The 27,191-nt window shown below is 31.5% G+C and overlaps 3 protein-coding genes across 7 annotated transcripts; 2 read left to right on the top strand and 1 right to left on the bottom strand.

Annotated features, from left to right (window-relative positions):
• Positions 1 to 669: 669 nt before the first annotated feature.
• On the bottom strand, positions 670 to 27,121 carry LOC144838474 (uncharacterized). Of its 4 annotated transcripts, XM_078693864.1 has the most exons (4): positions 27,042 to 27,121; positions 16,633 to 16,693; positions 10,563 to 10,626; positions 3,042 to 4,393 (listed from the first exon to the last, which is right to left on the bottom strand). In XM_078693864.1, the coding sequence occupies exons 1-4, from the start codon at positions 27,052 to 27,054 to the stop codon at positions 4,226 to 4,228; spliced, it is 306 nt and encodes a 101-aa protein (XP_078549990.1). In that variant the 5' UTR covers positions 27,055 to 27,121; the 3' UTR covers positions 3,042 to 4,225. The 4 variants fall into 4 exon arrangements, 1 of the variants encoding a protein (XP_078549990.1); XR_013611639.1 differs by lacking the exons at positions 3,042 to 4,393; positions 27,042 to 27,121 and adding an exon at positions 670 to 802 and having other exon boundaries at positions 16,633 to 16,691; XR_013611638.1 differs by lacking the exons at positions 3,042 to 4,393; positions 10,563 to 10,626 and adding an exon at positions 685 to 802 and having other exon boundaries at positions 27,042 to 27,103.
• Positions 684 to 2,448, top strand: LOC144838473 (L-rhamnose-binding lectin ELEL-1-like). Its single transcript, XM_078693863.1, has 3 exons — positions 684 to 777; positions 1,875 to 2,159; positions 2,309 to 2,448. Exons 1-3 carry the CDS (start codon positions 726 to 728, stop codon positions 2,317 to 2,319), a joined length of 348 nt encoding a protein of 115 aa, XP_078549989.1. The 5' UTR covers positions 684 to 725; the 3' UTR covers positions 2,320 to 2,448.
• On the top strand, positions 10,192 to 26,213 carry LOC144838472 (uncharacterized). 2 transcript variants are annotated; one of them, XM_078693862.1, is made up of 3 exons: positions 10,192 to 10,477; positions 22,854 to 22,984; positions 24,535 to 26,213. In XM_078693862.1, the coding sequence occupies exons 2-3, from the start codon at positions 22,895 to 22,897 to the stop codon at positions 24,814 to 24,816; spliced, it is 372 nt and encodes a 123-aa protein (XP_078549988.1). In that variant the 5' UTR covers positions 10,192 to 10,477; positions 22,854 to 22,894; the 3' UTR covers positions 24,817 to 26,213. The 2 variants fall into 2 exon arrangements, with proteins under 2 accessions (XP_078549988.1, XP_078549987.1); XM_078693861.1 differs by having other exon boundaries at positions 10,194 to 10,473; positions 22,846 to 22,984.
• Positions 27,122 to 27,191: the final 70 nt, after the last annotated feature.

Here is a 27,191-nt window from a genome sequence, read left to right on the forward strand (position 1 = left end):
AAAAACATCAAAATTTGAATAATTGACCGTTGTCATGGCAACGGAGGCTAAAAATTAAAATGAATGTTGTAGATATGCTTTTTATTGAAATGTCTATTCATGGTAAAAATTTGAGAGAAATCCATTTTTTTACATCTGCCACCAAATCTTTGATTTTTACAGACAATGGCTCTTAAAGGTCCGGATGTTTCAGAATACAAGATTAAACGCACCCATTTCTACAATTTGGGTCACTATCCTTCAGGAAAAGTATCATGACATTATCATTGAGAATAAATTTCATAATTTCAGAATACAGAGACATCAAACATGAAGATCATTGTGGCTGTCTGCTTATTGGCTGTTTTCTTCGGAGCAAGTAGTGAGTTTAGTTTTCACGTTAGTTTAACTAAGCAAAATATAAACCAAAATATTTATTTAGCCTCTGGTTTTAAAAAAAATGTTTCTAAAACTAGCTATATATGGCTGCACCCATCTATAAATTCAAGAACCTTGAATTTATAGGAAAGGGTGCAGCCATATATAGCTAGTTTTAGAAACATTTTTTTCAGATATTCAGATTCGGATTTAGATATAAGATAAACCTCGAACGCACCCATCTCTTACAATTCAAAAGTTTCCTTTATCCGGCATCTCAATTGGCTCTTTATCCTTGAGGAAAAGTATAAATATCCTCACAGACCATTGACAATTAATTTCAGTTTCAGAATACAGAAACATCAAACATGAAGATCTTTGTGGCTGTCTGCTTATTGGCTGTTTTCTTCGGAGCAAGTAGTGAGTATTGCACACGTTAGGTTAACTAGGCAAAATATAAAAAAAAATATTTGTTTAGCCTTTGGTTTAAAAAAAAAAATGTTTCTGAAACTATTCTATCATTTTCTTTTCTATTCTGTAAATCATTACATTATGCACCGCTGCCAAAGATTATTTGAAAGGTGTAAAAACATTGGAGCTAGCTGAGCTAAAGAAAATTTGAATAAATAGAGCTGATATTTTAACTTAAGTTTCGTGCATATCCCTGCTTTAATGTCAGAATTAAATATTTCATAAAGTCAATATAAACCCCAGCTGTGCATGCATTGTTCCATTTTCGGAACATAGTTTAAAACAGCACGAATTCCAGAGTTGGTCAGGCGATTTTAGTTTTCAAAAGAAAAAGGCAGTATATTTTTGTAAACTACTCGCTAAATTGTACATTTTTAAAATGTAAATTATTACTAGACAGGCCTAGACATAAACAAGTGGATATTTTGATAATGTTTTAACATTATTTAGAAAAAAATGTATTTAGGGTATGTGAAAAAATGTGATAATATTTAACGAAATGAATACAACTTTAATAAAAAACTTGTATGTAAGCAGATAATAAAAACAAACATTGTTAATAGAATAATATGCAAAGTGTACTGAAATGAAAATGTTTTTAGAGAAAAGTATGTGTAAAGAGATAAGGAACTTATGTATAGAAATAAAAGATAAAAAAAACATTATTTAGAATATATAAGTTAGACGAGCTATTAGAAATATAAAATTATACAAAATATGTAAGGTTGTTTCACTCTCTGAACGAATCGCGTGATTAAAGGCCAACTCAGACAGCGTCGTACGACGAGGCCCGACGAAACGTCTTGGCTATAGTCGGTGCTGTCTGAGTATAGGGCGTAGTTTTTAGGTCGTCGCGAGAACTTTAAAAATGTTTAATCCTCGTACGACGCTGTCTTAGTTGGCCTTAAGATGGTCGATGTTCGGCCACGTACTAAGAATGGGAGAAAATACACATGCGCATTCCTCATTAGTTTTTGCGGTGGTTTTTTTCATAAAGTGTTGGTAGACATCAACTTAATTTACTATGTATTATTACAAATTTACAGATGCTGCCGTTACTAGATTTGCGTGTGAACGCGACACAATGTCGATAAACTGTGGAAATCACAAGATTAATGTACTATGTGCTGCATACGGACGGTCCGTGTCTTACAGTGCACGCTGCGCAGGCTCTGCACCATCGCCTAGTTTGTCGTGCCTTGCGCAAACATCCATCTCAAAGGTAAACCAGCTTTGTGATGGTAAGAGTTCGTGCAGTGTTATTGCCAAGAACAATGTGTTTGGTGATCCATGTGTTGGCACCTACAAATATCTGGAGGTCACATATGAATGTAAGTATAATGATAGGCCTATTGTTATTTTCATTAAATATATTTTCCATTGGGTGAAAAAACACAAATGTTCATCTAATTTTTAGAAACATAACTAACTAAAGTGATCGATAGACCTATTTATAATTATTTGGTTGATTTCATTACAGGCGTACTTTAAACTGGTGTGACAGATTTTCAAGAATTTACACGGTTTTTAAATAGCAATTTAATATTACAGTTTATGGTACTGTACTCATACATATTTCATAGCTAATAACAGTTGATGCAAGGACATTGCTTAAAAAAAATAATAAACTAACATCAGTATATTCAAATGTTTGTTTCTTAATGACTCCAAGTGTTGATATTATAAAACGCTGAGACTAAAATAATATACCGAACCGTAGAGAACTGTGCAGAATAGAATCATGCATATGAACACAGTCGGCACCTGCCCTCTATCTTGAAACATGCATACGATAATTTCTGGTTTTAAACTGTATTTGGAGATTCTAATTTTCTGGATGTTTGGTTTGGTGATGGATAACGATGTGTGGAGGTGAAGAAAGAGTATAAATGGGGTTTTCTTGTTTTTGTTTTTTTGCAAAGCGGGTAGAGGGCAAAGTTCAGGTTAGGAACAGGTCGTACGTCATGTAGGCCTATTCTGTCCTTTGGATATCGGTATTAAAATCATAAAAAAAATCGATTTGTGATGCTCTTATAGATGTAGCAAACTTTGAAAAGTCAAAATAAAATTTAATTTAACAACAGATTACTTCTATTTTTAAAAGCAACGTTTAACCTCGGCGTAATTTGTTACTGATTCTAGACAGATTTACCTATTCGTCATAGTAATAATTAGCATGTCATTATGAACGTATTTTGTAAAACACTATTGAATATAAGATCGTTCTTCTTCAGATTATGAATACTTAATTAATATAGAAACATAAATGAACACAGTAATGGTTACACAACGATACATTGTGCAATAGGTTGCCTAAAAGATGAATGTATTTGGCGCCTTAGTACACACACATGATAGCCTAGTACACTTGTCTTCAATTGAGTAAGGCTATTAAAATCAAATGTGTTATTCTATCTGTATCTGTCGACGGATCATCTAAGATACCATTTTTGAAATTTGACAATCTTATCCCACTCTGAAATAGCATATGAGAGGAAATGAAGACGCGTAATGAAGTAAAGGTAAAATAACTTAGTAGCAGGCTTTCTGTTACTTCATTCTACAGATCACAACATAACAAGAATTGACTCTGGCAACATTACTGTTGTTTCTTTGCTACATATACAATTTGTGTGGAAGTTTTATTGGAAAAACACGTACACTTCCCCACACTGTCCCTTCTACAACAGTTTGTCTTGATAGCATAAACCAATCATTGTCTGATTGTCATTCATTTCCATTCTATCTATGGAAACACGACTTTAAAGATGTACGAGTTTATAATAAAATCAATGTTTAATTTAACTAATGCTTATGGAAAATAAAACGCATAAAAGTATTAATAAATATGGGTAAATTCTATTAAGACATTCTGCTCTCAGCATGTGTTCAAAATACCGATGCCTCATCTTATTTTTCTACTATCATTCACTCGTATTAAAATATTTAGAACAAAAGACTCCTTCTTGGCGTTGAAAGACAAAGAACGTGTTATTTATACTAAATAGTTCTATTATTCTGATTTCTAAATTCTTATATTAATTGATTGATATGATGATCCATACTCGGTCTGGGCGACGACCCGACAAAGCATAAAAGCATATAAAACTAAGAAAAGTAAACAATGAAATATCTGACACATAAAACAGTAACAAACTTGGTCTAATTAATTAACTTGTCGTTTTTAAATTGAGGATGCATTACATGGAATACATCTATCAATTAACAACAGTATTTGTAGTGGAGCAGCTCGGTGGTTAACGTGCTTGTCTTCCAATCCTAAAGTCCGGTGTTTACTCCTCACCTAGTGCCAGATTTGTAACTCACGACTCTTTCAACTCCACTTCCAAGCCTCAAATGAGACTTAGTTTATAAGCACGATAAATTATAAAATAGTTTATCCATCCTGTATTTGGCGAGTTGTTGGATGCGTATGAAATAAATAATAAAAAAAAACAATGTCTATGAAAATTGATGAAGGTTGTGATGGTAATGACGACACTCTTTTGATGATGAAATTGACATTTTGACGCACATGGCTTGTCATACGTACTTGAGATGGAATCTGAAAAAAATATCAAAACGAGAATACTATTTAATGGAACTAGCGCCTGTGACAAGTCTATACATATTACTAATTAATAGTGTTACTCGTAAAATAGTACAACTAATTTACAATTTACAACAAGTTTTATTGCATTCGTTAAATGTGGACAATTCAGTTACTTTCATTGAGTAATGACTTATATAGGTTTAAAATACTAAAGCTCTGTCTAAACTATCAAACTTTATGTGACAAAACATGTGATGTGCCCATATATGGACATGATGATGTCATATCACTACCATATTTGGGCACAACACACTTGCCAAACTAGTTTGATAGTGTAGACAGAGCTTTAGATAAAATAAAGCAAAACAACAATAATAATTAATGTAATTAATTACATTTCTATAGTCCTACTCATAACTCGTGATTATTACAGATTAATGACATAAATTAAACGTGAATGTGCCTATATAAAAGTGTTACTCCATGAATCACGTGTACAGATTGTCACATATACCGTACAATGGTGACATACGCACAACCTTGATCATGTTGTGTTGTGACAAACAGACATCACCCGTATTATAATGCAATGCCTAAATATCGATCAAACCATCTTATAATTGCTATTTGATTAACTGCTTAATAAACTAATTATTAAATTACAATATGCTAAATAAATGCAACATAATAATAATGAACATAAAACCAATGCCATCGATATCATCATGTCGTACAAAGTCACTATTAAGTTGGTCAAGTCAATAAGTATACATGATGACCTAAATTAGCTATTTGTGACGACAAGAACATGTCAATCATTTTATACTATAATGATGTCGTATTCTTCTTTTGTCCGGAAGTTTTATGGCCTACACATCACACATAAAAAAATACATCACATTGAAAACTGTATTGATGGTTTCATTATGATCCCATTGTCCATTTCATTTTGTACAATGTACCAAATTATTATAATTTATGCAAACACCAATATTCTGATCTGTCACGTATTATTATATTGTGTTGGTATAATATTTTTTAACATATTTTTTTACTAATACATTAAGGTATATTCTGGGGTGGCTATGAAAATAACACATTTAGGTAACTCGGCCCAGATTAATTAAGTATAATTTTCGCTGTCAGTGGTGATAACACCATATTTATATATTAAATATATATTTATCGTGCGTTGATTATGTATTCATGTGAGGAATGTCTCGATCAGAGGCAAAAAGTAAATCGAAGCATTTATAGAGGTTTTCCATGAGAGCAAAAAAACAAAATAGAGTTATGAAAATTCAATCTTAAAGAGCCTGCCTCATATCTGTACAAACCCCACCATCAACCGTGATTAAGTCCCACCATCAACCGTGATTAAGTGTGTAGGAGTAACATTAAGTTGTATTAAATAATGCAATCACCCAATTTAAAAGCACAGATAAGATGAGTATTGTAATACTGTATGTGGGGGAAGGAATTGAATTGGGTTTCGTTGATCCGAAGATTGTAATGCAATATGTTATATTGACACTATATATAATATACTGTACAAACATTTAGTTCCAATATGCCTATATTAAAATGATTGTTGACAAGAGGAGACTGTCTGCTGAAAATGAATTTAATTAAACTGTATTTATAATATTATGATTACACACGTGACGACACTATTCAGGTTCTAAAGGTAAATTGAGGTTGTCTATAAAAAGCATCAATGAAAGATTTTATATATTGCCACGATGATTCAAAGAAACATAAACACTATAAAATATAAAACAAACAAATTATAAAAAATAACACCTTTTGTTAACTAACAACAAATGTTGATATACACATGAGATATTGATTATCTAATATATGTTTAAAAATATTTACATATTATATTCTAATGAAGGTAAATAAATCGAAGGACTGCCATAATTAGTGTAACATAAATGTACATGTCCACTGACTATCCTAGACGGAGCGAACGTGCAACAGTTTAACTAAACAGGCTTATAATACGCTCATCTAATCCAAAGCCTGATTCACTTAAGTCAAACTAAAAATGTGATTAGGATCATGGAATATGCACGCGGTCTTAGAAAATGATTAAGCTTGGTTCCCACTAGGATGCAACGCAAGGACGTAACGCAATGCAACGCAAAGTGATTTGTCCAATCTCAAGCGATGAATTATTTGAACAGTCGCGTGTGATTGGTCAACTCGCTTGCGTTGCATCTACGTCCTTGCGTTACGTCCTAGTGGGAACCAAGCATTAGAAAGTGCGCAATGTGAATGCAATTTGCGTACACGCCAAGTAACTAATTAAAATGCTTCAACTCATTTCGTTTTATTCAAAATGTCTGAATTCATTTTACTGTAAAAAGGTTATCACTTATAAAATGTCTAAAATAACTAAAAACTTTAAAACTCATTAGGATTGTTAAAGTCGAATAGAATCAATATTACTGATAGAAATTCTTACTTCTAAAATCAGCAATGCGAACATTTCAATAAGTCTTACTTCTAACATCAGCAAGCAGCGAACATTTTAATTGACTAAATCAATTATCATGTTATGGATGGTCACTTACTCTTATAATACTTTATACTCAACAACAACAATCCCCATTATTACGTTACGTAACGTAAATACCGATTAAATATCTCTGACAAAATAAGTTTTTACAGTTAGACATAGACTCAACGCAGCCGTATTGCAATAAGTAATTAATTTATAAAAGGAGAATGTTTCACATGGAAACATTGTTACTCTGTGACAACATCCTGTATACGTGTAAAATGTCAATTCATCAATATATTATTGCAGATATCCAATTCATTTGTAAATTAATATTTGATGAAATATTGGTTTTACCTAAATCAATCAATCTCAATATCATTATTGTTGTAGAAACCCAATGAAGTCATAGACTACCCAGGATAGCATCCATATGACGTCATGAAGAAATTTGATACCGATTATCAACTAACCCTTTTATGATGTCATTATATAATATATTCATTTACATGGTTTTAATCAAATCTGTGACTTCATTATGTACGTTAAGGAAGTTTGGAAACCCGTGTATAGCAGAAGCAGAAGCGTTCATTTTAATCATGGAAAATCTATTTCTCAAAACGTATAGTTTTATACTGCACTATTCTAAAAAAAATAAAATCTTTTTATCTGCGGGATTGACATGACACCTACATTTTATTAGGAAGCTTTAGTAGGCCTATGATTTTTTTTACTAATTTTGACAAAAGCTTTCTCTATAGTGGCGATACAGTGTAATAATATTCGAAAGGCGTCTTTCCTAATATTTGATCTTATTTATGCACATGTTGCATGTTTAGATATGACGTTTCTTTTGTTGTTAAAGGTTGGCCATTTTATCTGCTGTGTAGTCCCCACCTTGCTCTAACGTCATACAATAAAATACTAATGCACAGTATATGTACCAGTTGATGTGAACTTTAACTAGCAGACAATCTACATTAAGCTGATGTTTAAAATTTGTGAGGGAGTTTGTATAGGAATCGGATTGATGTATGGGAATTGTACGCCACGTCCCTCGCAAATCAGCCTTGTTTTTTCATCGTAAATTAAGTGAGAAGACCAAATCTAAACACTACGTATGACGTGGAATATTGTGAACAACGTATCATTAACTTTTAGACAGTCATTATTACTTATGTAATTTTGACAAGAGCTTCCTCTCTGTTAATTACAGTATTATGAATAGCTGACCCAGTTACCCTCATACACATAAAACGTTAGAGTTGGATTTACACAAGACTTGTTTACAACCATCACTGAGTTAGTTATAGTGAAGTTGTTATTTAACTGCACGTCGCATTATGCATTATCTCAAATGAGCGCTTACAAATATTTTAATTTTAATTGTATTATTTATTGTAAGGACTACCATTAACAAGGCCATATACATGGCTGCAGTCGCGTGCGCAAATTTGAGTTAGTGTTTACCGACCGACCAACCAACCGACCGACCGACATAGTGAGCTAACTAATTATTATACAACATTAGGTATAATTTAAACATTATTTATTGTCAATGGGAAACATTATGTCGTGACAGTGCAATACACAATTGTTGTATTAAATTGGAAGCACCCTCGTCTCGTAAAGTAACTGAGAAGTTATAGATACAACTTTATTTCACTTTTATAAAGTTTCAATCGAATTAATTTTGAATGGCATAGACCTACAGGCAGACAGAGTTAATGAACTTAGCTAATTTCAGAAGCACTGTATTGTTTTTTATGTTGCCGTCGTAGATCCAACAATATATTAATTAATTTTCAATGTGTTTTCTTTGAAGTTTCTATAAAGTGGAAATTCATTTACAATTAATCAAGATACACGCAACAAATGCATTAATTAAACATAAACAAATATAATTTAACAAGCATTACTTTCAAATTAAGTGTGTGTCATGCCATAGTCGTGCTGATCAACTTTATTGGATGTTATATGAACCAAACGAACTTTGTAGAGAACACATCCTTCCATCTGACATTGACACAACATTTGATGACGTGTTTCATAACTACATCTTATCCTCTCAATATATTACATGTCAAGAGATAATTATTTCACGTTAAATATTATTTTTTTGCATGTATTACTACTACGGTATTTATCACCACTAGAGTTCATATTAATTAATCATCTTTTTAATATCACATAAAGTAGCTAAACAAACACTACGTAACCTATTAGACACGTCTTGTTATTGCAAGTTCAATTGTTTTTGTGGCCTTACGCTTTTCAAAATTAGCTTTAATTTTGAAGACATAATTTAATTTTTCCGCAAAACCTAATTTTGGCGATCACTGAAATATCACAGTATTTAGTGGCCCACAAATATTTAGAACTTTACAGCAGTACAATATACTGGTATTGTTATCGATTATGTAGCTCAAGTGTTTGATTTCATAAAGGTTTACATTTATTATTGAAAAGTCAAATGCATGTCGATCATTTTACTTCCGGAACCATTATGTATTTGATATTGTTATTATGTTTGTTGCCTATATTGTTTCAAAATTATTATCTTTATTTTTTTTTTTTGCTTCCTGACGCAATTTATGACATTTACAAGTTTACTACTGTTTAGGCCTACATGTTTTATATTTTGCTTCGATAAATCAAAAATTGATTTCTAAAGTACTAAAGAATAAACACGAGCAGGAGTAGGCCTAAAGATTTGGTTGGTGGTATTTAATTAATATTGGTAGTTACTGAACTAGCTTAACAATTAACAAATAATGTTATAGGAGACAGAATCTGGTTTAGGCCATTTGCTTATCTATACGTGCATAAGCAAAAACAGAAATAATATATACTTTTGATATTGGCTACCGTACCCACGCAGTTACATACAATAGGCCTGTATCAAATAATTAAATATTGCTGAGATCTATTGACGATATTTAAGCAAAGACAAATTGGGTAAACAAGCCAAATTACAATGTGAGTAAATTAATAATTTACTCTCAGTCACATTTTGCATAATTGCGCTTCGAACCGGCACCGTCTGAAAATGTTATTGCATACCATCATATTTACTAGTATTGATTGTGCCTTTTGAAGTGCAATGACTTTTCTATACATCGTTGTATCTGATTAGTCGGTTAGTTACTCCACAACGGAAACCCATTGTGATGTATTCTTCCACCAAATCTTCGACTTGAAACTAATAAACTCGCGAGATATTTGTTTGACGTTTTCATTTGAAATCTGTCATCTTATTATATTGTGTCGATTGGTGCGATCAAATGAACCATTGAGATGGTCAATATAGACGATACGGGGGAGATGTTGTTGAGTGTAATTAGATAGCAAATCTGAACGCACAACTTAAACATTCAAGTAACAATGAAAAACGACACGCATAATTCACGCAGTGCTTGTGACGTAGTTGATGACGAAATGCTGGCCAATAGGAACGTGGCGCGCCGACGATAAGCAAGCTAAGTTTGGTAAGATAATTCATAGTTATAAAGTACCTCGCAACGATCGCAGCTAACGGGAGATTTCGCTACGGACAGTACATTTGTTGGTAGCCTCACAAAATTAGGTAAGTTATATCTATTTAAAAAATTATCATTATACAGTATAATATTGTTTTTTTTTATTGTTTTTTTTAAATTTCTATTAATTTCTTACCAAACCAGCAGAATTCTGAAGACGTAAACGCAGGTTTGAATCGATCAACACCGAGTCTTGTAATCTAAATACAACAATCGATAATTAGCATGATAATTAGATTACATTTTTAATTTCTATATTTAGACCATGAATATTGTTGAATATGCAAAATGAAATTTATAATGTATACTGCAATCAATTGTATTTATAAATAAATGTTATTTTTTCTCGGAAATGTTAGTGAATTCACATGCAAATACATAATAATTTTAAATCGACTATATAACCTAATTATATCTGTTCCTATCAATATATATAACCTCATTATATCTGTTCCTATCACTTCTCAAAAGCAACAGTTTTTTCATTAGAAAGCGATTGCTTCTGGGTGCAATTAATATTGTTGACATAGTTAGTCAGGGTTAAGTTTCTAATAAATATGTTACACGCGTTTATATATTTTTCCGCAGCAAATTAAATGTCGAGAGCTATCGTTTTTAGTCATTTTCGTATAAAGTACGCGTTTCTCAACAATGCGTTGCAATGTGCATTTATGTTTGCGTAGCTGTATTACGTACGGCGGTATGTTGCGCTGGAATTTGGAAGTAATTGGTTCGATCATTCAGATCGAAGAAGAGGGCCATTATTTAGGTTAAATGATAAGCCGATAAGAACTATCCAGTTTAAAGGCTCTCACAATTAGATGACGGATTGTATTTTGTAACTTTTGAAAAAAATGAGGACCAGAATCGTAAGATGGTTTTGGCATTATTTAGTTCGAACAAAAAAAAATGTACACATATTCATCTCTGTTTTGATATAATCAAACACGTAAATAATATATCTACACACTTGACGGTCATTAAGTGAGCAGATTGAGGCTATAAGCTCTCCATTTTGGGATAATGGACGCTACCCACACAATCAACTAATTCGAATAGCATAACTCCAAAAGTGTACGATAGTAATCCAGACACAAAAATAGACTAATCCAAGTAACTAATTGAGTTTCAGAATTAGGAGAATTATTCAAAATCTAGATTGAAAATTTAATTGAAAGATTTTCTATAGTTAGTCTAACCCTCTGTTTTGAGTTTACAGTGATCGAACTGTAAACTCATCACTAATTCATCGTCGGAAGCGTCTCTTCACGCGCGCGCCCGTCACGTTGACGTATCTTCGAAAAGTAATCCTTATCTTATTGGTGACGGGTTCCTAAATATAATTGTATTTGAATAACGTAACGTTTACTATGATCGAAAGGCTCAATAATGTAAGGTGATATTTCAATTCCATTCCTAATGGCATTTTCAGGTCTATATTTAAAATATGCAATAATTAAAACAATATCAAAAACTATTACTCAAAACGTTTTAATACAGTCGTGTCATTGATATTATTTAGTGTGCGAAATGCAATGTAAAAACATCACGTTTGACTCTTGTGTTTATTAATAAATTGATAATGGAAAACAACACGTCATGTATAAACATAATGGGAACGTTATTCTTTTATCGTGTATGGCATTTGTATTTTCTGCCGAGACTAAACGAATGTTGACATAGAAGAGACAACGTCAAGTCTTCAATTCAGTTTGTTTTTTTAGAAAACATTTTTCCAGTTATGTTTTGGTCAATTTTTACATTACAGATGAGAGCGCGTCGTAATTAGTCAGTAAAGTTTATTTTTGTTATTGAATGAATGAATTTAATAGCTGTATTACATAACTAAATAATAGTACAGTAATCAATCATTTATACAGAAGTATATTAATCTCACTGATTTAAAATATTTCAATAGGTGATATCGCGAACTTTAAATATGATTGTGTTTTCAATATATACGATTAAGTATTTTTCCAATATTAATAAGAATAAACAAACTGACTGTATAAAAAACAGCTTTAGTAAGCAAATTCTTACAGTTTATGGTTTGTGACAAACTTAGTATGGCTGAGATTGATCCAATTACAAATGTTCCCAGGACGGAATGTCTTTAATATCTATATATTAAAGTTAATATGTATTTATAGATTATTTGTAACTTAACGAGAATATTAAACATTGATTTAATAATTAAATAGCATACATATTGAAACATGAAAAATTAACAAAGAATTGAACTGGATGTCGCATCAAACTTCACGAGTAAGCGTTAATTTATTTATTAAATCGTTGGAAATGGAATCTTGAATTTGTTAAAGCTCTTATTCTTGTGAAATTCGATAATATCACACTGAAAACAAGATTATTTTAAATAATTGTACAATGTGTGAAAACGTGAAAATGTTTAGAAAGAAATAGAGTAACAGTAACGAGGTGTTTTGGCCAAATTATTAAGCGTGTTCACTATTGCTACGGTATTTTATTAAGACTTCAGGTAGGGACCCTACTTTAGTGTTAAACTTAATCAAAATATCTTTATACGTTATAATAGGGACATACAGCTGATTTGTTTCAGAGTATTTTATCAATATCAAGTGAACATTTAGAATATTGTTTTACTTCCCAACTAAATGTGTTAAAGAAATATATCTATACCCATCCAATTAACATTTCTGTTGAAACCCGTGCTGCTTTTTCCATTATGTTACTGTCTTGTACCTTACTTATTTGTAAAGGGACTTAGCTACAGAAAATGCATTCTTCTTGTGTAAGGTCCATGTTGCTTTTTGGCTAAATAAACAATGTGAAATTGAATTAATTTGTAAACTTGATTTGGAAATCCATTCAACGAAGTTGTAATTTTGATCGGATAAATGATACCGCTTATTGACAAACTGTTTAAATATTATACTATGGACATTCTACTTTTTACGATCAAGGAATATTGTACAAAAGTCAGTGTCTCTATCGAAGTTAAATTATATTTATTAATGTTGAAGTTAATTGTTTCGTATACCTTTAACCATAATAATATGACAATCAATAATTCTATTTATGTACTCACACCTGCGTAATGGTCAATCAAATAAAAGCATTGGTTCACATAGAATAATGTCGTCAGCATTTCCTTTAATATGACAAATGGTGTCACAACTAGGCTGTTGTTGATGTAATCAATCATATTTTTTAGAATTATTTGGGTAAAATGTAAAGATAAGTTGTTTGGTAACCATTGGAAACCATTGCATTTTAACCGTTGTATATTTTTCATTTTGCGTTTGTCACTTTTATCGATTTTGTTTTACAGGAACCCATGTTTTAAACATTGTTTTATAGTTATTGCTCTAAGTCACACTGGACGTTTCTATTGGTCGTTGATGATGTGAAGTAGTGTCTTCCTTTTTAAAATTGCATTGACGGTGAAATACAAACGCACAACAGTATATTAGAATGCGTTTTTTACTTCCCAATTTATTCTTGTAGTCTTTATATTATACTGTAGTTCCTGCTCATTACAAAATCTGTTATTTTGACCGAGTTGCAGACTTTTTCTTTTATAAAACACATTTACTAAATTTGTCATTTCGAATAAGAGCAACATCATCTGTCAACTAATGATAACAGTGTATTTAATCTAATGAAATTTACGTGTACTTGAATGTGTATTTTATGATGTTCAATGAACATTAATGGTTTAGTTTAATTAGTTCAGGCTATTTTGTCTGATTCGCGTTGACAGGATGTAATCGTTACTATTTCATTGACACCGTTTTAAGCGACAAAAACTGTAATACGAATAGCGTCATTTTCTTCCCTTTTCTATATGTGAAGGTACTTTTGATAGGCTGACGTTTATTTGTCTAATTTGAATAAGTAATTTAAAAAAAAATCTTAAAAATATGTACAACTGGGTATGAGCTAGACTATATTTTTAAAATACCCTTGAAACTATAAACCATAAAGTATGGTCACGATTGGTTGCCATGACTGAAATTTACTTAATGACGTTTACTCATCGGTAATTGTTATTCTTTTTCAAAACAAACTTTTTTACTTGTAATTTTAAATAAAATAAATAACGAATGCATAATTGTGCTTGTCTGTTATACATACATACATTTTATCTTGTAAAGGAAATATCAAAATATCGTCATAGACACGTTACGTTTATCAGATTGTTTGATTCTTTTTTGCCAGAAGGTACTGCGAGCTTTCACCAATTGAGACAATATCAATATCCCTATAAATTGTAATTTTAATTATCACTTTTATTTATGTTACAATGGCAATAGTATTTAAGTTACAGATATTCGTATAGAAGTATTGTCATGTTCAAGTAACTGACCCAGTAAATGTATAATATTCAATAATAAATAGATTTAGTAGCTTCCTAGACCTTTTACCTGCGTAACACACATTAATGCGTTTCCTTATTGCAGGTGTTATCTTTAATACTCTTAGTTTTGTAAAACAGTCACGAACATTATTTTTCTTGTTAACATAGACGTTGCTGAGTCACGGAAACGTCTTTACGTTCGATAGTTGTTTAATATTGGCACACTAAGCAACAATGTATGCAAAACCCGGATGCCGCCTGGGTCTTACATCAGCTTTAGTAGTCTTTTCTTCCTAAAGATTCATCTGATTTTTTCATTTCATTTTTTATTTTGTTTTGGCATTGTTGTCTTTCAACGTGGGTGGATTTCTTGAAAATCATATGAATAATGGATTCAAATAGTAATGTACTGAATGAAGAAATAAAATGAATGAATGAATGCGCGTTTTTTTTCCAATAAAAGAAACATTACATTAGAAATGTGTTTTTGTACACACAATCTTCAAATAAAATAGATAATACATAAAAAAAGGTGAAAAAACACAAGCACACACAACATTATCTAGATACTTTGCATACTAATTGTTATGAGAGTTCAAGTTTTTAATGACCTCCATTATAATGAGAAGAGATGGGAACAAAAAGAATGTGAATTGCATTCTTAGGTACATGTTTAAGTGCTGCTTAAGATGTGGAGTCCACCCAAGAACCCTTAACATCTAATGCTACTATACGTCACTATTGTACAATTCAAAATTACTTTTATAAGCTACAAAAGTCAGTGTTGTTCTCCTTATTTCTTGCAATATTATGAAAACAAAATTTATTCAAATCTTAAACCTAATTATACGTCTAAATTTGAACTTTGTCTTGTTTAATCGGCCCTATCCCCCTTTCAGTCTATTCATTTACAATAAACTACTTTCACAGTATTGAAACACGATTGGCTTAAGAAGTGTCTGTTTCAATACATGTATTCAAACTCGTCCAAGGTATATTCAATATAACAAGATTTGAGTAGATTCGGCAAATAGAGCATCGGTTTAATTTACCAAAAATATTAAATTTGATCTTGCACATCTTTCCGTGTTCGATCGAGTATAAATATCTTCTCGTTTACCTAAAACATGCTCTTTAATTTGATATGTTCGTTAAAACATAATCTGAACACGTAGGCTGCGGCAGAAACAGGAAACGATCCTTTAAAATAGATCTTTAACCAACTTCTAAGTACCGAAATGTATTGCATTAATTTGATCTTTGCTATTTTAATCTTTGTCTACGATTATACATAAACGCATTCTCTTGAGTTTGAAATAGATACGTATATCTATTGTATCAATTATCATATTTATGCCTGTTGCGTTTGGAGCGATATTGCTATAGAATTAACATTTTGAGTATTATATTACATTATCGACTGACTATCTCGGATTCAAAAGCAAGTATCATCTTCCTTAATATTGGTCTGATTCCATCATTCTTAGATTGACTTGGTTTTAACTGCTGAAGGCAATGTTGGCTGACCATATTAAATTTGCTATCGTTTTAGTCGCTCTTATTTTGTTTCCCATCATTTCTGACTTGGTTAACCCACGAAGAAGAACACTGAAGGTCGCTTTAGGGTGGACGGTAATTGAAGTTATAGAAATAGTTTGGCACATTTGGTTTACTAAAAAGCCGTATTGTCTTGCCATGGAGAAAAGGTTACTCCATGCTGACAAGTAGGCCTAAAGTTGACAAACGAAGAAGATAAATGCAATATTGGCTTGCCATACTTAAATGTATATTTTTTAATAGTACTGTATTTCCGACAGTTGTTTAGTCATAATTAAAGACCTACATAAAACTGTGCAGTGTATCTTACCTATATGTATGACGTAGGCGGACAGTTGATGGGCCAGTTTTTTCCAATAAACCTCTGAGTTCTAAAATATAAATTTATTTTATTTTTTTAATAAGCCTAATTACTGATCAGTGTTTTAATTTTATACGAAAATGGATTATTTTAAAGAAAAATGTATGAATATTATAAGCAAACCAATTATTAAAAAATAATTAACAATAACCCAAAATAACCTTTAGCATACAGTAATTGTGTGACAGTCGCTACTGCCATAGCCTCTCATTCTCTATATTCTTGATATTAATTTTGATAAAAACACCTTTTAAAAGCTATTAGTAAAGTCTGTTCCATCAACTCTTCCAAACAATTCCTGTTAATGTCATTCTGATTATTCCACTGCCCATTTAATGGAGACTTAGTCGAATAATTTATCTATTTTATTTTTGTCTCACATTTATCAGTTCAAGGCTGTGTAATCGTTGTTATTCGAAGTACATCAGCTTGATCAATATTCTAGAATATCAATTTCTGATTTTTTTATGTGGTTCTTGCTTGGAGATTATAATCATTTTATTCCCGTCATTTTAGAGGCGGCAGGAAAATTCACACATTAATGTTATACTTTTGTTCTGTTATCTATATTGGTAAATTTAATAAAATGATAATTTTAAATTTAAAATGTCATTACGAATACTTGTTTATTCTACATTTCGGGAAAACGCCGAACGTTTTTACAATTGCTTAAGTAGTTTTTATCAGCTGCTTCTTTTCGAAAGTTGGAAAAGCTCTCGAAGAAAGCAGAAGCTGATATAAATTACTTAATTTGAAATTTAGCCTAATTTAATACAAGTTACTAACTTAAAATAATTTTCAGAGTAAAACATACAATTTAGATTGTGACGTAATACTAAACTGACGCATCCACAGTCATGGACATTTGAGACTGGTTGCACATTCGAAGTTAAAAATATATATACATATATATATAATTGCTATAGGCCCAATCATACGCAAAGCTACAAAATATACATTCATTATAAGCAATACTTTTCACTGATGCTTTTGCGTATTATTTATGATTTATTGGAGAGCTAATGTGTGATCTTCTATGGCGTAATCCCTATATTAAATATTGCAATTCATAATGAATAAAAAAGAAATTATAAAAAAATGAAATTGCGTAAGTTAGATGTAGAAAATGCCTATCTAATCTACTCAACATACGAGTGCGCTTCATATTTCAATAAGTCAAATCTCTCTATCACGCTACTTAATAAGCACGTTAGTACTACAATGGTAATAACATCAAGTTAACCACTACATGACACTTATATCAATGTAATGAATATACTTCAAACGTTCACATACGCACTTAGATGACACCATCAAGTCTATAATCTTTGCAATTAGCTTTATATAACATTATTAACTTGACCGCTTCCGATATTATTTTACGCTTATTTCATAGTAATATAATTCCGCTCTATAGCCTTGGTTATTAGAACACAGACGAGTGATAATGCGTAGGTTATGGACTATATTATTACACAATTATCATGGCAATTACAAACATTGGGTATAATTAATGCTCATCGTAAATATGGGAAAATTGTACCATTCAATTATTGGAAAAAATATGATAAGGTCTAATGAAATTATAATGGTTCACATAAATTAAACATGTATAGATTTAGAAATATTAAATAATAATGGCGGGTGAGGTCTACAGTTTGAAATTGAGATGTGTGGTTTACATTGACAGAAGCGAACCAAAACTTATATTCAGCGGTGTAGTCAAGAGTGACAGGGGCAAAGCTATTGGTAGGGATAGTGTACAATCACAGAGTTAACCATATTAAATCGAGGGGTGGTCTTCCGTAGACGGCGGCAAACAGTACTTTGAGGGGTGTGGGAATCATACAGAGTCATACAACTTAAATTAAGGGGGATGGTCTAAAAGCACTGAGGTTGTCTACTGTCAGTGACGGAGGAAAACAGTCTTACACTGAGAAATGTGGTCTGAGAAAAAATAATCTTAAACGGAGGAGTAAGTGGATATTTTCAGAGTATACAACTAAACCACTCTACCTTTGTTGATAATTAATTTCCATAATTGGCTACGGTATTATGTTTACACAAACAATTAGAAATAAGAATCGAATTGTGAAACAAAGGATTATAAGAACTGCAAATTAAAAATGAGTTTGTTTTAATAAGGTCTATCGCTATCCCAATCAGTGCGTCTGTAATAGCCTATCACGAGTGGAGAAGGGTGAGCAGCTCACAGCCACTGTAGATAAACGTACTATGGAGCAACATATCCATTATCTTATCATTTAAATCACATGAAATGAAAGCTATCACGCTTAAAACATTGGTTTAAAAAATAGAGTTAAAATACCCGTTTTAACTATATTGAATACTCACCCATTAAAAGGGTCTAATGGAATCGTGGCGTTAATTTTTATGTTGAATCACCTGACGGGTCACCTGATCACGTACGTGTATGTGACATGTAATTGTATTATAAGGGATATTAAGCAAATGATAATAATTATAGTACATCTGAATATACATTGCCAGTAGTACAAGTATTCTGTCATTTGTATTACGTTATTAGCAGAAAAGTTCATTAATTTGTTTTTTTTTTCCTGCGGTTTAAATAAACCGCTTGATTCTTAACCTTTCAAAAGTGTTGTAGTAAAAACAACAATTTACAAATGATTGATGGTTTTTAAAAATAACAAATTAGTTCGTTTTTATTTATTTTAATCCAAAATGTTCTTTAAAATTACAAAGTATAAAAAATACATCGTTTCAATTAAAGTTTTGTGGATTAAAAAGTGAATTATTTATTGTATATTTACGTGTAAAAGCTATTGCATTGAGACGAATGCTGACCTTCAGCAATTTGATAAAATATTTATAACCGACCTACAATAATAATGATAATAATAATAAAAAAAACTTTACGTATAGTGAATGTAAAATATGTTTACTTTTAGAACATAAAACCTATTTTTGGATTTTGATTGTGTATTTAACTAAAATCTTACCTTTCTGTAATTCGTATAATAAATAAATGTTATAATAGTATCACGTGACTTCAATATTGTGTAAAGCTCTGTCTACACTATCAAACTGTATGTGACAAAAAAATGTGATGTGCCCATGGACACAATGATGTCATATCATATGATATAAAACATTCACCCACGATTATGTCTTTTAAAGCTAGATACAGATCTCATTTCTTTTCATAACATTTAACTTCCAGTTTATATTTTTTGTTGCTATTATTATTAATTGTAATTGTATAAGATTTAAATTTGTATCCGTTTTTGTCGACAGGACCACAATGCAAAACAATTATATTTCTACTTGATTGTGTATAATCCGATATAAATATGTTGTTAAAAAAAAAAAAATAATATCACTACCATATTTAAGCATATCACTACCATATTTGGGCACATAACACTTTTTTGTCAAACTAGTTCGATAGTGTAGACAGAGCTTAATGAACATTCAATTAACGTTAATCCTTTGTATTTATGTTCTTGTTCATTGACTACGGACTTGTGCCGTCAACCGATTGTTAAATTGGGCGCTTTTATTTGTTATTTATTGTAAAATTGTTTTTATGTTCACATACGTTATGTAATTATTATGTGTCATGAGGAGGGGCGTCAGTCTCTATGTCCATCAACCAAATAATACTTTGTTTTGTTTGTATACATTATGATGATGTTTGCTGATTGTCGAAATAAATGTTGAAATAAATTGAATAAATCCTGATGATGACGTTAAACCCAACATTTAAAGAGGTGTGATGAATGTTAACAACCACGTGATGTACGGTTCTTATTATACGAACATATTGAGAGTGGTTCGCTCGATTTATGACGTAATAGACAAGATTCCACCCCTACGTCCAGCATCTCTCCAACTACTTTCACTCATCTTCCAAAATTCCAAGAAGATTCTGTCACTACCGCGCATGCGTTGGATTCGATTGATACTCTATTTTTGTTCTATTTTCTGTATTACATTCACAAATTAATTCCATTCAAAATAATGAAAAGATAGAATTGGAATAATTCACCAGATAATTATCGGTTTGTTGAAAACGATCATACATAAAACATACTTTAAAATATATTAAAATAAGCAATTTCTTTATAAAAAAATTGCATTCTAATGATTCAGCTTTTAGTAATGCGAGTTCCACAACAACGCAGTGTCTAAATTGATTGTATTTTGGTACAAATATTACTGTACAAAAATAAATTAACATTATGTTATGTAAATACGTTACAAAAACCCGGTTAAACTAATTTAGGCTTATATTTGTTTAGATATATTGAAAAGTTTGTTTGAATTAGTCGATTACACCCATATTACAGGTAAAGATATCATAGCAGCACCTGTTTGTAGCCTAATATAAGAATACAATTGATAAAGCCTTGGTTTCCATTAGGACGCAACGCAAGGACGTAGACGCAACGTAAGTGACTTAACCAATCACAAGCGATGAATTATTCGAACTGTCGCTTGCCTTTGAAGCTTGCGTTGCGTTTACGTCCTTCCGTTGCGTCACAAGTGGGAACCAAGCTTTAGGCTAATTAAAGGCGAAATGTTATCCTGATTCCATTATTATACTGTAATTAGTGCTTTACAAATGTTTGTAATTTAGACCACATCATTGATAAATAATAACTGGATAAACCAACTAAAAAGATTTAAATGAAAAAATGTAGCACAATAACAAACCATCCTGCCCAAAACAGAAAAATATGGAAACAAGTCGTGGAAATGACGGAAACGTTTTTCGAAAAGAAGAGAGATTGATAAACACTAGACAACATGCCATACTATAGATATAACAAAAAACAACGGTACAGGGGATAGCAGCTCTGTGATGATCTAATAGTAGAAAGAAATTAGTATACTTTACTATTTCATTTGTGAAGATGACACTTATTCGACGACTTCATAACACAACTCCTATTCATTAGTGCGAAGACTATATATCTATATTATATATTGATATTTATTCGCATTCTATGATTAAATCTGCAACATTTTCGAATATTGGATTTTAAATTCTCATGTTCAATTACAGTCTCTTAATGTGCGATAGGAATCACATATTAAGGATAATTGGTTTCGGATGAAGATTTCTACATGCTTCAGGGAATTAAAGACGAGTGTAATAGATAGACAAATCATTAGAGGTGCTAGATGACTTTCGCGATATTGTGGGTTTGTGGAATTTGTTGGCAACTTACTCTTATAAAGACACCCACTCTGTAAACGATCCTTATTGTGTTGTCTTTTGGGAGATTTACTCAACTTTGTCTCCATTCTTCATTACACTTCCATTATATTATCATTTATCTATCTTTTTTTGGTTGCAATGTAGCGTGCACTTCATAAAAAGGCAGATAATAGTCAGACATATTAATTATGAAGGAAATCACCCTGGTGATATTTCTGCGCACAGAATTCTATACAAAATATTATGTTCAGAGAAGCTGAGGTGTGATGAGGCAGTCCTGTAGAATAAATGTGGCCATGAGTTATGGTGGTTAAATACTAACTAACTAACTAACTAAGAAGTTTGTGGCTAAACACATACAATTTCAGAAAGCAGCCTTTAACCTAAATAGAAAATGATAAAGTAAACAAGCATCACCCTGGACGGAAAATCTAATATCAATTCAATTCTTCTTTCTATACCTTAAATTTAATTAATTCATAACGTCAAATTTCCCATGGGCCGGGAGGGAGATCTAATTTCTTACTAGCAGCAAAAACAAATATAATCACAAACTTAGAGAATAGATCATTATATAGGCTAAATATGGATACAATAATAACGTCATTTAATTGGATGGCCTAAAATAATATTGATAATGTTAAAAGTAATAAATGGACTTTATGAATGGAAATATTATAGGAATCAACACGAGGAAAGGGGTGTAGGCCTACACCTGACCACATAGTGGAACTATGCTAATAATATTGATGATTATAGAAGTAATGAATGAAACTTTATATTATGAAAAATTATAGGAATTAGTATGAGGAAAGGATAGTACACCTGATCACATATAGTGTAAACCCTGATTACTTTAATCTTACACTGGTATAGTAATATCATGCAATATTCCAACATTTTAATTGTGACACAGTGTGTTTTTGACATAGTATTCTATCTTTTTGTTTCAGATAATAAGCGTACAAGCGAGGTAGTACACCAATAACGGAAGCATAGAATATGTATTCAATTTTGTTTACTGTGATGATTACCATCACGATGGTTGGATGTGGAAGTACAGAAGACATAGCAGAATATGAATCAGGGCCAGTAAGTTATACAACTAAGAAAAGTGTGCTAATATTTGTCACAAATGGCGCTCCATACGAATATTATTTTATGAATCTATTTACATGCCTTAAATATTGTTGATGAGTGAGGTAATTTTATCGCAAAATCACTCAGCGAAAGTATTAGCAATGATTATGGAAATACATCACTACATTACCAATGAATATGCACAGAACCATTGAGTATATAAATTTCTGTGTAGAATGATTTATTACATAATACTATTGTATATGACATTTTAGCGTTTGAACATTGTCCAAACCTATTTCTATTATTTCACAATCAACTACTATTAATGGTCGGAGAGTTTTTCCAATATAGAATATTGTATAATTATTGTTGACGCGATTTACATGGTCATGAGTAATGCGTTTTATGGAGATTTAAGCGCGTGCAAAATGTCAAATTAATAAAGTTATTATAGCAAATTTGGTTAGTGCCCAAACTTTTCCATCATCATCAATAATCATCATCATTAATCATCATCATCATCGTCATTAATCATCATCATTAATCATCATTGATTGTGACGCGCGCAATCTCTTACCTAAGCTTGGTTTCCCACTTCAACGGAAGGCGTACACGAAGCACAAGTCCGTTGACCAATTACAAGCGACGATATTGATGACCCATCATCACGCCGTGATTTGCACATGCATTGCGCTACGTCCAAGTTACGAGTGACGTCATGCGTAGTTCAATTCAATTTGACACCATAATCCTTTCAAATTACTACACAATATTCAATAATGTATCATTACCCGTATACAACTAACTATTATGAACACTTTAGCTTCATCAGTATACAGTAATATACTACTCTGAAATTATATATTACTGTGATACGATACAGATAATGATATATAAACCGCCGTCTAAGGTAGAATTGTGTATAATATATCAATAACGTATTGTGTGACGATGATAGATACTATCAGGTGGGATATATTATTTCCATGTATACCTTCTATTGAAACATCAAACAAACGGACATTTACTGATATGTCTCTAGTAATTTTAAAGCCATAGAAGAATGAAAACAAGATTGAATTAGAATCAGGGAATGGCAATCTCACGTTAGACTAACCGACCGACTGACTGGTCAAGCCGAACGCATAGTCAAGTACTCACTATTTTAATATCACGATTGATAGATTCATGGCGTAATATATTTATTGATTGATTCATATAGTAATCGATTTTTTGATTGACTCATATAGTGTAATTGATTTATTGATTGATTCATAGCGTAATCGATTAATTGATTGATTCATGGCGTAATCGATTTATTGATTGATTCATGGCGTAATCGATTTATTGATTGATTCATGGCGTAATCGATTTATTGATAGATTCATGGCGTAATCGAATTATTGATTGATTCATGGCGTAATCGATTTATTGATTGATTCATGGCGTAATCGATTTATTGATTGATTCATGGCGTAATCGATGTATTGATCGATTAATGGCCTAATCAATTTATTGATTGATTCATAGTGTAATCGAATTATTATTTGTCGTTTCAGATTCAAAACACACTTGGACTTGGTATACCACAAATTTGGCCAGAAGAGGGCGATATTGCCGAACTTGAAGAACAGATCGCAAAACATGAAGCTATTATCAAATATTTGAATCATTTAAGAAACCAATATTTGCAAGGAAGCCAAACAAAAAGGAGTGGATTTTTCAACAGACGTTCAGGAAATAACGTATACGATGTAGACTGGCAAAAAATAGGCGATTACGCAGCTAAAAGAAGCGGCTTTTTTAATCGGAAAAGAAATGCATACGAAGAGAGAAAATAAACGTCTTTTTTATTTTATAGGATAGGCTAATCGTTGTTAAACTATAATATAAACTTATTTTCAGATGTTACAATAAATTAGCACAGAGAGAATTCTATCATTTCAAAGTCAACTCTGACGACTGAATAATTTGCATTTGATGGTCCAACGAAAAAAAAATGATCTGTTACTTTTTAAAAATGAAAAAAAAAACAACATATGTTGGTGATTTAAAATTGCTATAATAAACAAAATATTTTTTATATAACCGATCAGTGGATGTATTGTAGTTAGCCTATGAAGGAATTTCTTTATTTATTCAAATTCTATGTTTTAAAAGAATGGTGGTGTTTCTGTCCCCAATGGCCACTAATTACCTAAATTACAGAAACTCATCGTGGTCTATTCAAGTTTTAATATTTTGATATTAAGACAACTTAATAGTGCCTAAAATATGATGGCTAATCAAATTCTCTCTCAATTCTGGAAAATCAGAGAGGAGGAAAGAGGACTTTCATTTATGTACGTCCAAAATGTATTATAGATTATGTGCTGTATAAAATCACACTATTTTGATGAATGTGTACGCAATGTTTGATAAACAGTCTGTAAACGCAAATCAACAAGTCCAGGGGAGAGCGCTATTCTTCCCTAGAATCATAGTTCATTTTGTTTTATACAAAGTTTGCCTTAAAGAAAATAAAAAATCAGAGTAAAATTACAAAATCGGTTTCGAAATTCGACTTGTTCACATGTCACTGATAATATATATTCATGATTAATTTAAAGAGGTGAAACAATACATACAATATAAATAAAATCATTTTAGTCTATAGTAACGCTTTATAAAAATTGTAATCAACCAAAACAATGTTGTATCTTGTGTTAATTCTGTAATTATTTCATAAGCTAAATTATGCCTGCAGTAAAATTTGTAAATCAATGATGAATGATTGTATATTTATTATGTATAATACGTTAGAATCCTAACGGTAGCGCTAACATTTTGTCTTAAATTAGTCTGTGACATTACGTCACACAATTTGACGCGTGCGTCGTGCGTACCAATGACGTAGACTGTTTAAGGTGTGGGGAGTAAAATTAAAAAAAAATCGAAACACTGGAAGCGGAAATCTTAACTATTGTTTGACAAAATTGTATATGCTTTCCATGTCTCCTGAATGTGACGCATATTTTTCGTTGCCAACGATGGAACTCCCAGTGCCTCCTCTAGCCTACGCCCATGCGTACGAACGTTTACGATTAAGTCGCAATTTTGCACTCACCATTTGTGCATGGTTTTACCGACGAATTTGAGATAAAATTTAACTTTTAAAATCTTTGCAATTAATGAATAAACCTAATTTTATGACTGTGTAAATTGAAGAAAAAATAAAATGCACCATATTACACCTTGACTATGTGTTGTTTATATTCATCAATAATAATAATTTTTGTATATATATATATATATATACCAATAATTATTCAAGGACAACTTTAGGTTCTTGACATTTTTTAACTTATTTTTCTTTCTTCTTTTTATTTTTCGGTATACAGGTAAGTGTTTATCTTTATGTTTAAATTGACCAGTATGACCTCATTTTCAAATGTAAAATATTGCAGAAATATTTATTTATTATATTTAATAGTTACATATCAAATCGTATAATAATAGTAAAGGTATTATAAATCTGTTTCCAAATGTAAAGGTAAAGTGAGACATCAATCGTAATTAACCAACGGTGATGGCGTTATCAGGCAATCACGAACGTTCAGTGGCAGATCCAAACGCTTTAACATTACCTTATTTATATAATCTTTTTATCCGCGTAAAAATACGCGGGTATTTGTTGAGATACAATCGTACGCTGGTGACAGGGATTAGAGTAAGGATAGCACCATAGCGTCTGAAGACCTGCAGTGGGTGCAGAGAATTCAATGTGCGCCTTCAGCAATTATTAAAGGCTGTTTTAATATCAGCATTTCTCTTGACTAGCGGAGCTGTTCAATAATTGAACATCATAAGCGACGTTGATCATGAGGAATGACATACTGTATAATGCAACAATTAGAAAAACAAATCCTGAAATCATAGATCTACAAAGGAAACACCATGTGTAGAACAGTCATTTTGTCTATGCACCTTAATGCCTTAATGGCATACTAACGATCTAACTATTGCACGGATACCAAACATGGTCTCCACTGAATAGTGTCACTAAAATGCCTAGGTGTTCACTTACCTTGTTGTCTCATTGTATCCTACGTCTTCTTCTCCAGCTATCAGATGTCATTTCTTAGGCGGTATAGGAGCCTATCTTTCTTCTAACGTGATACAGCAACTCACCTAGTAATTTTACAGGTGGCTACTCAGGTATGCTCATACAGGTGTC

The sequence above is a fragment of the Antedon bifida genome, chromosome 3, assembly GCF_963402885.1.
Source record: "Antedon bifida chromosome 3, ecAntBifi1.1, whole genome shotgun sequence".
Classification (NCBI taxonomy): Eukaryota; Metazoa; Echinodermata; class Crinoidea; order Comatulida; family Antedonidae; genus Antedon; species Antedon bifida.

Excerpts from the sequence above, each read along its gene's own strand:
- LOC144838473 (XM_078693863.1), top strand. The coding sequence starts at position 726 with ATGAAGATCTTTGTGGCTGTCTGCTTATTGGCTGTTTTCTTCGGAGCA. Across the intron at positions 778-1,874 it reads TGTTTTCTTCGGAGCAAGTA|ATGCTGCCGTTACTAGATTT; the intron begins GTGAGTATTGCA and ends ACAAATTTACAG.
- LOC144838472 (XM_078693862.1), top strand. The coding sequence starts at position 22,895 with ATGTATTCAATTTTGTTTACTGTGATGATTACCATCACGATGGTTGGA. Across the intron at positions 22,985-24,534 it reads CAGAATATGAATCAGGGCCA|ATTCAAAACACACTTGGACT; the intron begins GTAAGTTATACA and ends TTGTCGTTTCAG.
- LOC144838474 (XM_078693864.1), bottom strand. Across the intron at positions 10,627-16,632 it reads CGCCTACGTCATACATATAG|ATTACAAGACTCGGTGTTGA; the intron begins GTAAGATACACT and ends TGTTGTATTTAG. Across the intron at positions 4,394-10,562 it reads TTCAGAATTCTGCTGGTTTG|ATTCCATCTCAAGTACGTAT; the intron begins GTAAGAAATTAA and ends TATTTTTTTCAG.